Below are 11495 nucleotides of genomic sequence, written 5' to 3'. Positions count from 1 at the left end.
GGGGGCCGGCGCCGCTCTGCCTCCTGAGGGGAGGGGGGGGCGGTGAGAGCTGGGCTGCCCGCGGGGTAACGCTGTGCTCTGCTTCTTCCCTCCTCTAGGCCCGAGGGGACCCCTTTCGAGGACGGTAAGTGCGGGCCTGGTGTTTGGCTTTCTCGGGGTAAACTGGTGCAGTTTGACACGGCCTTGGTGGGTCACTGCCGTGGACTTTGCAACAGGTGTGCGCCCCGGATGGGGATGGGATGTGGGTGCATATTCACCTGACCACGCATCCATATGCTGGACTTACATAAAATTTTTTTTTTTTTTTTTTAATCGTACTCCGGGAAAGTGTTGTAGATTTAGATTGCTATGTTGACCTTACAGAAACATACAAATTAGCTTGTAGGGGCTTGTTTGCAATTGCTAAATCTGGCTATTCTAAGCCTAATTTAATATACCATTTTAAGGATCTCCAAGCTTTTCTGTTGAACCTTGGATCATGTTTTTGGGGACGCTCATATTTGAAGAACCGTCAGAAACCTGGTATAGAACTGATGCTGGAAGTATTTTGTGAGTAAGTCCCAACGTGAGTCAGCTGAAGTAGGAAATGGGCTGAATGTTTGAGGCGATTCAGAACAGATTTTTTTTTCTTTTTTTCCTTGGCATCTACTTCACTCTTCTACAATGGGTATCATTCTGAGTTAAAGATTAAAAGGACTTTTTAACTTTAAAAGCTGACTGAATAGGTCCTTGTAACATACCTGTGTTCCAATAGTTTCCGTCTGGCCTTATTGTCTTTTATAGCTTTACGGTATGAATACTTTGGCATCTTTGTGAAAACTTGTTAGACATGAAATACTGTCTAACTGAAATCAGTGATGTGGGTTTTTTTAAAGATACTTTCAGTGGAGGCTATAATTAATCCTAGATCTCCATGACTCATAACAAAAGCACAGGAAAAATTCCTTAACTCTTATGTTGTTCTTGGCTGGCTCCTTTGTCTCTGTTTATCCTCGGAGGTAGCACCTGTGGGCATGCCTGTAAATTGCAGCTCTTTTTTTCTGTGAAGATTTTAAATATTTCAGGCCTAAGAAAACTCCAAAGACTCCAGTTACTTTTTTTAATTTATTTGATTAGTTAAGAAACTTGCTATAGTAGCTACTGCAGAATCTAATTTTTATAACTTGAGTATTCCATAACACTCCATAATAGAACAGATAGAGTAAATGTATTCTGTTACGTCATCTTGTAAACCTTAAAGGAGGGCTCCCTTAAACTTCTGTGAAGGTTGCTAGAGCTGCTTAGGTTCTTGGTGCACTGCCACTAATAGAGTGATTCACTGTTGGGAGCAGAAAGCCGTCTCCTTGCGGTGTGCTAAAATGCAAGTTGTTTCCATGTTCAGGCTCTTCCAGCTCGGTGTGGAGTTAACAGATGCTCTAAGGGCTTTTTTTTCCCCTATATTTCCATTTAGTTGCAGAAAGTTGGAGACTGCTTTTGAGAGCCCTGACGTACTGATTTCTTCTGTGCTTTCCACTGTGGCAGCATCGTGTCTTTATCTCAAATACTTAGGAAATGTTGCATTCCCAGCAGTTTGAAGTTCAAACATGCTTGAGTCTGCTACTGCTGTCCTACTGCTTTGGTTGATCGAATAGTATAATCTTGGTGTGTGATAGATTGCTCTTTTCATAGCAAAGTGTGTGTTTTCACAGTATGCGCTCAGGAAAACAGATACGTCTTGTGTTGCAGGATATGCTTATCTCCTTTTCTCTGGGACATATCTTACATTGTGCTAGATAACAAAACACTAAGTGGTGCCTAGAGATATGGGGGTATTGGTGCCTCGGCTGTGCTTTTACATTATGTGAGTAGAGTAGCACACTTCGGGTAATGGTAGCACAGTTCAGATGCAGTTTAGCTTAATGTAGTTAAAATTAAAGGAATTCTTAATTAGCAGTATTGAGCTGTTAGTTTGGGCTTGTTTTGTAACTGTGCAGGCCCTTGTCAGTCAAAGGTAAACAGAAGCTCTGTAATCCTTCTCATGAAGCCTTTGCAGAGCAGTATTCATCAGAAGTCACTTTTTATTTTCATTTTTAGGCTCTGTCACTTCCTGGTGATACCGAAGACTTCAGATACCTTAGTTATTGTGAAAGTAGCCCCTGAAATTTTGTTGTCATTGTTGCAGCAGAGGGGTAATAATTTCAACGTTGTGAGAATTTCTGTTCTTTATCCTCATTCTGGCGAGGCCCTTCTCCAGTCTCAGCTTCTGAGTTTTCTTAGCTTTGTCTGAACTGAAAACCTTAAATTCAAACATGTTTGTTTACTTGCTGTGCAGCATAATGCAGCTAACAACCCTCCTTCCCCTCCGCCCCCAGACTTTAGAGGGTGTTTTCGCAACTTGGTGCGCAGGCTGACTCGGCCTAGGAGCAACTACTAATTTAGATCAGCAGCATACCTTCCATCTTCGGGTTTAAGAGGATTCGATTGCAGGTGTCTGCAGTAGGACCCCAGGGATATTTATCCTGCCCTTCACTGTATTTCTAAGAATCTGTATGTGTGTGGCATCTAAAGTGGTAACGCTGTCAGTGATGGAAACCCAGGCTCTCCCATTCCTTCAGACCTGTTTCTCTGAAACTGTATGATGATAATTGTGGTTAGTGCAGGATTCCTGGCTTGGAGAGAGTTAAGTAGCACAGCTATTGTAGCATCTTTGCCTTGCTGTGATCGTGCAGGAGGCTTGAACAGAGAAATCAAGGCATTTGCCTTCTGTATGGTTTGTTCTGTGCTTACGGCGTATGGATTCTGTATCCTCAGGAGGAAGAGGAAGAGATAGTCCTTGCTGTATGGGCAGCAGAATAGACAGGGCTGCTCTCGCTCCTTGAAGCGAGAAGGGCCTGGCAGGAGCATGGGTGCTGCTCTGGTGAGGGTTATTTGGGCCAGCGTACAGGTCGGGGAGAAACCTCCCTGTTAGCCATGGAGAAGAAACATGGAAACCTCCTTGTTAGTCTTACATCCAGAGGTAGAAGAAACAGATCAACAAGGCAAGTAAGTACAAGAGAGAAAAGAGGATAATCTGCTAAGATCAGTGATGATCCTAATATCAATAATGACAGTGAATATGACAATTTATGTTTTAAAATTGGCTATCTAAGATAAGTTGCAAGGAATATCAATTGAAAGCTTTAAAATTAGTGCCAGAAGAGACTGGAGACTGAAGGCCTCATCCCCAGCAGTGTGTGTCGTGATACCTCTTTCACTTGTGTGGGCTTTCAGTGTGAGTGACCCTTGGACTTTGGTTCATCAAATCTCTGGATTTGTCCTTTAATAAAGCTCAATAACAAGGTGTTGCACCTTGGAGCTCTTTCAAAGAGCTGTTGCCACTCTGGGTCTTGACTTGGAAATTTGAGTAGGTAGATACTCCAGCTGGAAGCTGTCTAACCACTTGCTCAGATTTGTATTGAAAGTAATGCTGTCCTGTCCCTGGTGGAGACAGATAGCTTCCCTTTCTTTCAGTAATTTAAAATAGATTCTAAGACCAAACTGCCCCTGTTACTGCTTTTTGGCCATCTTATCTGTCCCTTCTGCTCCGACTTCAGTCGCTGTTCTAGAATAGCATTCCTTTTCTCAAGCGTGTTCACTGAACTCTACTGTTTGATGATTTGTGCTCAGTTTTCAGCCTGCTGCTTGCTTAGTCACTCTTCGACAGAAGAAAGTGCCTGCTTTCCTGCCTCATAAGGAGGCTGCTGAGAACTGGAACTGGGGCAGGGAAAGCTGGGAATCTCTAAAATTTAGAATCAAATCTCTAAGCATTTGAATCTGAAGGGCCGATACTGCTTGGGATTGTCACCATGTGGGGAAGGAAAGGTAGTCCTGAGCTGAGGTTCATAGCTGATAGATGTTGTTACAAACTTTCCAGTGATGGCTTTCAAACTGATCTCGGATCTGACTCTGTGCCTCTGGATTAGCTGGAATGAAGCTGGAAAGCGCTACCGCAGACTTCCGCTAATTTGAACAATCTTAACTATACTACTCTTGTTCCTTTTGTTTTACAGTAAGATAGCATGCTGTTGGCTCTCTGCTCTTATGTTGTTAGGCTGCTACTAAAAAACAAACATGCAAAAGCTTATTTTTAGAATGTTGAGACTTCCCACTGCTGTACAGAAAGCTCTGAAGCATCTGTACTGCATCTTCGTATGCAAACTGGAACGTCAAAGCAATGACCTTCATTTCTTGCAACTCAGTGTTATAGTTTATCTCCTTATAAAGGGAAGGAGTCCCTGGGAAATACTGCAGGTCCTTGCTGATCCGGAAAAAAAAAAAGGGAAAAGGGGATGAAAAATGCGTTCTCTGGCTACCACTTGTTGGCGCATGTTTTTCAGCCAAACAAAGGAATACATTCATTATATTAGTGCTGGAAAACTCCCTCACAGCAGGAAGCAAAGTTGAGTGTTGTATCTGAGCCCTTGAGTTTTAATTTGGGCACTGAGTGTTGGGGGTGGGGGCAGAGGGGCAACCTGTTGCTGATATGCAAGAATGCCTTTTTCGAAGAAGGCAGTATGTTTGCTCTGGCACCTTGTTACAGCTATTACTTTAAGGTACATTCCTTTTACAGGAGAGCCAGTATTTCTATGAAAGTGCTTCAGATATTTCTCTCTGGGCATACCCAGGAACTTCATAAACTACCTCCTGGGTTGGTTGGTCTGAGGCAATAGCATGGTAGAGAGAAGCTTGCCTGTTTTGAAGTGGAGTACATAGAGTTCCTCAGTTACTGATCTGAATCACTAGCAGTGCTTAGTCCCTTGAACCTGTATTTATGCAGCTTGGTTGACAGACGCCTTATTCTCAGATTGTCATAGCCTGAGGAGAAAGGCTAAAAGAACTTACGTTGGTGCAGACTGTTAAAATGATTGGATTGGGACTTAACTATGGTTTTCCGTTTCTGCTTAATCAGCCTTTCTCAAAGGAAGACTAGTTAGTATAAAGTAAATAATCAGATTTTTATTTTAAAGTGTCTGATTTGGATGCTGCTTTCAGTATTACTTTTCTACCTGATTACCTTACAGTTGTTGATAAAAATGTATTTTCTTGAAATTTAAACAGGAAATAAATAAAAAGGTCCTTGTCATGATAGTGTATTCCAGTCTTTAGGACTTAGTAAATCACGGCCTGTTACGCAGATGATTACACACCCACTTGTGTTGTTTTTACAGTGCACTGGGCTTAGGCTTTGTGGAAGAAAACCTCAAGAGCAGATTTGTTTCCTTACACAAACCTTTTGACTGGGGTGGTGGTTTTGGCAATAAAAGTAAGTCACAGGAGGTACTCTTGTACTGCTACTGTCTAGGACTTCAGAGTTAATCATTAAGTCCGAAGAGAGTAGAAGAATCATTGTAGGACTGAGCAATCTATTCCGTATCCAACATGCATGTATGAGCACAATAGTATCTGTTTGTGCTGGTGGAGGGATGCTACTTATTCATCCCTTGTGTAAATTCATCCTGAATAAAGGTTACTTATCTCTCTTTCAACTCTAGGAACTTTCAAGCTCACAATAGAATTCACAGAAGAATATCCGAATAAGCCACCTACTGTTAGATTTGTCTCTAAAATGTTTCATCCAAATGGTAAGTACTTACGCAATGCTTTTTTTTTTTTGTTATAGTTTGCTATAGTGCTTTAGAAAACAGTCTATTTATTGTAAAAATTTCCACTATCTAATAAGCTAGCAAATGTGGTTCTGTGTAGTTTTGGTAAGGATGGATATGTGAGCAGTGCTCAGGCTTGAAATGAAAGGGGCAATAAGAGGAGCCTCTTACCTTTCAGGCTTTACAGCACAGAATTGATGACATGCTGCTCTCTCTCAACTGCCTGTTGTTCAACCTTACAGAAGAATATTTTGTACTTAATAGGAGTACCTTGGACTTCTGTCTATATGTATTGCATACATAGCGTAATGACACTGCTGAATGCAGTTGTCTTTTATCATTTTTCTTCCCAAAAACGCCTATAAGAATAATACACGTTGAAACGTAGCACTAGTTTGCAACTATAGCCAGTGATAGTAAGATTGTTTAATTAATCCCCTTCCTTGGTAATTAAAAGGTTGGAGATGTATTCCCTACCTCCAAACAAATACTAGCTTTGTGAAAAAATACTGGATTTCACAATACAATTTGTGAAATGTGGAAACTTCCAAATGTAGTGAGTAAGCATGTGTCAGTAAAGTGTGCTAAGGGAAGGTTCTTCTAAAGCTGGTGTGAGGAAAGGTGACTAGACACTGACTTGTAGATACTTTCTGGGGAAACCTTATGTGTAAACAGCTTTTTGCTTGTGTTCTTTGTTTGCTTCACTTGTGGGTAGCTTAAATTTTTTTTTGCCTTAAAATCTATTTATGGTTTACCATAGCGGTAGTTGCAATGTCACAGAGAAGCTTGATGTTGAACAATAAGCAGGGGTTGAGTTTGAATACCTCGAGGGGCAGCTGTAGGTGACAGGCTTCACCTCTTCCTACCTACAAGCTTGTTTGCAGGATTTAAGTCTGCAAGATACTATTGACTTTTGTAGTGTTTGTCAGTAGATAGGTTTCCAGGATCAAGCGATACTAGGAAAAAAATTAGTAGCTGTACAACTTCTGTTTTAAGCCATTCTTCTTGAACCTTTTCTAGTCTATGCAGATGGTAGTATATGTCTGGATATTCTTCAGAATCGTTGGAGTCCTACTTACGATGTCTCCTCCATCTTAACATCCATACAGGTAAAAAGACCTCTGCATGAAACGGCAGAATGAAATTAGGATGTTTTGACAAAAGCAGCTCAGGAAACAGTTGTGTTTGTGTTTTGTTTTGGTTTTTTTTTCCCTCCTTGTAGCCAGTATAGCAGCTATACCTTGCCATTTGCTAAAGTATGAATAGTTCCCAGATGTAAATTGACTAGACAGTGACAGCAGGTGGTCACCGAAGGGACCCATCAGTGATGGCACTGCATGGGCATTGCTGCTTGGCTGTCAGTTAAAGTCACCTGCGCTGCTTAGAGTAAGACCGACAGCGAAAGCTTCCAAGAACTTCCAACGGGGATAATGCAGTGTACTGTACCTGTATCTAGATTCACTTCTGCACTCTTACTAGTATGGATAGGTTAAGGAATATGATGGAAAGCTATGCATACTTTCAAGTGCCTAAGAATCTTTTTCTCTTTGCACAGTCTCTATTGGATGAGCCAAATCCAAACAGTCCAGCAAACAGCCAGGCAGCTCAGCTATACCAAGAGAATAAGCGGGAATATGAAAAACGGGTTTCTGCAATAGTAGAACAGAGCTGGCGTGACTGTTGACCCAGGATGATGCAAATGAACACTCTGTTGATGAGGAAAATAAACAAAGTGTCTGAGTCATCTTTTTCCTCCTAGCATTTCCTTTGAAAGCAGAATAGCTGTTGTGCTGTTGCCACCCTCCCTTGCTGAAGCTTCTTCTCCTTGGACATCAGAAAGCGCCCACTTTGAAGTCAAATGTTCTGTACTTGGGTTACTTGCAAAAGAGTTACTGATGCTGAATTCATTTTCTGTGGTCCCTCTCCAGTCTTAGGGCAGTACTGTGCATTTCTGTAGTGTACACTAAGCTTTTAATTGTAATTGTGTTATACACAGTGATGCTTATGTGTAGCTTGATAAAAGGGATGTTTATATACATACACATTTTTTAACTGATATTAACTAAAGTGCTGATGTGTCCAGGCTGGTCATTTACCTCTACTATTGGTTTAGACCCCACTGCATTTGTAAGTACTGAGTGAAAAAATAACCTTGTTTCCCTTTTGTATTGGTTTATCAGCTCCTTACTCATGGAAAAAACCAAACAAACCCAACTCTTAAATTGATTCCAATTCAAATATTTAGTGAGACTGTGGAATGCTAGTTACTTCTGCACTTCATGTGCAAGGTTTATGTACAGATATACATAAATCGCTATAGTTGTGGTACTGATTAGGGTGAGAAAGAACCCCCCCTTTTTTAAAATTTATTTTAAAAGACATGCCTACAGAGACTGCATCAATAAGTTTCTGTAGTCCTATCACAGGCATTACTGGACAAAACCAGGTAGAGCTGTGGTACTCTGAGCAAAAGACCTTCCGTCTGAAGGAAGAGGTAAAACCTGAAGCATTCCAGCGGTGGAATTACTCCTCTTCGGTGTCCTTCTCCTGCCCCTTATCTTTAGCTGAGAAAGATAAGTTCTTTGGGATCCAACTTCGCATTGTGGAAAGTTTGAATAAAGTACAGGGTAGGCACTTGAGTCTCTGCAGTTTCTGCTCGTTGTAGATTACGGTGTGGTTTGTGTGAGCTACTGCTGCATGCTTGAGTTAGTTTACCTTCAGTTTTATGAAAGTATTTTTTCAACTCTGAAAAAAAAAACATTTGTAAGTCCAGACTCACTTTTTTGTAAGGCTAAGTTTGTACATTTGGATACAGTACCTTAAGCAGCAGTGTGGGATGATGAAACCTACAATTGTGTTGTCCACTGTTCCAGTGTCTTTTGTGTGCACATTGGTCTGTTAGTTGAGAAGTTTAACTTTGCACAAGTAACCCATGTAAGAAACTGTACATTTTTCAAAAGTTGTAAATAAAGTGTAACCTTAGTGCTTATTGTATAAATAGGCAAGAGATGTATAACTGTGGTTATTTTAACTGGGGCAGTAGGAGCCTGTTGTGGGATCAAGCTCCAGGTAGGCTTAGAGCAGGATTGTGAAATGCTGCTGGGCAGTGGTTGTGGTGCCAGTCAGTTGTCGTGCGGGGATAAGGAACGCGGCCCTTCCAGCCAGAAGGAGGTGCGAGGGGCAGAGGAGGGAAGACAGGCCAGGATCAGCGAACTAGCAGAGACATGGACAAACACACACGTCTTGGCAAAAAAACCACTTGCAGCACCCTGTCATGCCTGTAAGTGAACTGTTGACAAAACAAGGAGCCTGTGCTGACGAGTTAGTTACAGCAACTGAATGAGCTCAGTAATGAATCGATACAGGAATTGTATTTGTTTTCCTCCTGTCTTATGAGGGGGAGAACAGGATTTAAAGTGACTGACACAAAACAAAAGCTGGTACTGCTGCTCAGCTCTACAATTAAGATTGAAGCTGGCTCTTTCAAAAAATTAAATCAGGATTTATACCTGCTGTGAAACAGCTCGTATTCTTGAACAGGCCTTTTGTCTTACCTGGAACAGCCTTTTGCTCCTGCAGTCCTACCCAAGTTATACTTACTCCTTTTTCCAAAGGACAGAGTGCCTCATTTGGACCCTCAGACCAGCTCGAAGGGGCAGTTTCTCAGGTGTGTGTGGAGAAGGCAGGACAGAGCAAGTCAAGGAATCATGTTTGTTTCTAAGGATTTGCTGTACAAGACTCCCAAGTTGGAGTCAGTTGAGCAATGAGCACCTTGGTTGCACCCACCAAGTTACAGACAAAAAAACCAAAACCCCCCACCAAACCCCACCACCTGCATTGCTGGAGATGACTGAGGCCAACCACGTGTATCTCAACTATTGCCCCTGACCAGCTGTGACAGTTTCTGCAAGCTACTGGAAGCAGAACCCTTTCTGAATGGCGCAAGTCATTCTACTGTCACAGAAGCCTTCTTATCAGTCCCTCCATTTTTGTATTTGTCTTGCTAGTCAAATCAAAAAAAAAAAAAAAAAGGATGGCATGGACTTTTAAGGCAGCCAGAAACAAGAACAGCCCAGAGCTTAAAAAAAAATAAAAATCTCACCTTTACAGCCTTCTTAGGCAAGGCCTTCATCCACCGACTTCATTTTAAACCACGTACTGGCTCTCCAGAGAACCTACAGCTCTATGAGCACACCGGAGATGGAGCAGCGCGCAATTCCTTAGCTCAAACAGGTACCACCCAGTCAGCCAAACCTACAGACACCAACGGCCCTGCACAGCAATCCCGCGCCCCGCAAAGATGGGTGGCTGAGCGTCACAGCCACTACCCAGGACAGCAAAAGCGAGGCCCTGCACAGACTCACACCAGCCAGCTACCCCACGTTGAGGTACCATTATGTTTATCCACTCCCCACCCCTCCCCAAAAGAGGCATTTTTCATCCCGAATAGGGCAGTGGTGCTCCTGCCGCCTGTCTCAGCATCGCCAAGCTTTGAAGCCCTGCTGCACAGCCAAGTCGGGGGGGGGGCGGGGTGCTGCACTCCTGCTTGCAGGAATATCTGCCTAGGAAGTACCAGGCTTCTTCCACTCCTACATCACCATCTGGTAGAGCCCAGTATTCTTGAGAGCAGAATTCAGAAGCAGAGAGAGGGAACAATGCACACAAAAAAAACCCCAAACCAAACAACAAAAACACCAACATACTTTCAGAATTAACTGCCAGATTACTTTTCTACAGACAGCAGCAGCTTCTTCTTATTTCAGAAGGCCAAGCTAGCAGAAGCTGTGCTGCAGCCATCCAGGCAGAGAGGAATGCTTGCTCTCATCTTCCTGAGCGAGTCTTACCTGCCAGGGCAGCCTCCTCTTTTTCATACTGTGGGGATGAAAATACCTCTAACTGCACATCACCAGGCTATTCTGCTTCATCGGTAGGGATCGGTCACCCTCTCCTCGGCGCTGAGAGTATTTAAAAAGAAAACAGAACAGGAGGTGGGGAAAAAAGCTTAGAGGATGATGTAAAAAGATGGAGAGGCAAATATAGGCAACAGAAAAACAAAAGTGATAGCTGAGAGATATGGCAACAAAACAGACGAAAAAAAATATTTTGTTAAGACTGGCTTCACGCTAAAGAATCATCAGTGGGCCCTACTGGTGACTGAAAAAAACCCAGCAGCTCCAGGCATGTCTCACTCTCGGCTCCTCCAAGGGCAATTCCTAACCTCGATGTTTTCCAAGCGCGAAGCGAGCGTTCCTCCGAGGCTCACAAAGCACCGCGTCCTGGGGTACAGCCGGCGGAACAGTGCAGGCAGAGGTCAGCGTCTGCTTCCCCGGCAAGGAGAGAAGCGCTCTGGCCTCCCCGGCAGCATCTGCCCGTCCTGGAGAGACGCAACAGAAAGTTTACTTCTGAATCGCCCTTGACCTACACAAGCACAGGTACAGTAACGGAGCAGAGAAATAATTAGGCAGAGATTTGATTCTGGTCAGGATTAAAGAGCTTATAGTCAAAGTAAAAAAAAATAAGTTACGTAACAGTCCCCACAAGCTACACGAGCATCTTTGAGCGTGGGCTCTGTGGTTACCTCCAGTTTTTATGTTTCACACTTCACCATGGTATTTGCACATGTCAAGCAGTGCTCCAAGGTTAAAAATGCACTGGAATTCTCGTAGTCCGATACACTGATGATTAAGGGGCGTTCAGCAATTCTTAGTATGGGAGACTCAAGGTAGAACCCTATGAATAAAACAGTACTGTTAACCTGGTTACGTACGCAGCAGCAACAAGACCTCACTATATATAGTTCTCAAGAATAAAAGCAGTTTTCACACATTCTTTTTTTTAACACAAAGCATGACAAATCCTGTTTTTTTTCCAGAA

General features: G+C 42.7%; 1 protein-coding gene across 1 annotated transcript; it reads left to right on the top strand.

Annotated features, from left to right (window-relative positions):
• Positions 1–98: 98 nt before the first annotated feature.
• On the top strand, positions 99–7951 carry UBE2A (ubiquitin-conjugating enzyme E2A; the record flags this gene model as incomplete). Its single annotated transcript, XM_009700080.1, has 4 exons — positions 99–124; positions 5511–5600; positions 6642–6730; positions 7177–7951. Coding segments are annotated over 4 exons (334 nt in total), but the record flags the coding sequence as incomplete, so codon positions are not given.
• Between the last annotated feature and the right edge of the window lie 3544 nt (positions 7952–11495).

The sequence above is a fragment of the Cariama cristata genome, unplaced genomic scaffold, assembly GCF_000690535.1.
Source record: "Cariama cristata isolate BGI_N322 unplaced genomic scaffold, ASM69053v1 scaffold23345, whole genome shotgun sequence".
Lineage (NCBI taxonomy): Eukaryota > Metazoa > Chordata > Aves > Cariamiformes > Cariamidae > Cariama > Cariama cristata.
Note: the sequence above shows the minus strand (reverse complement) of the source record. Positions and strands in the feature narration are given on the sequence as shown.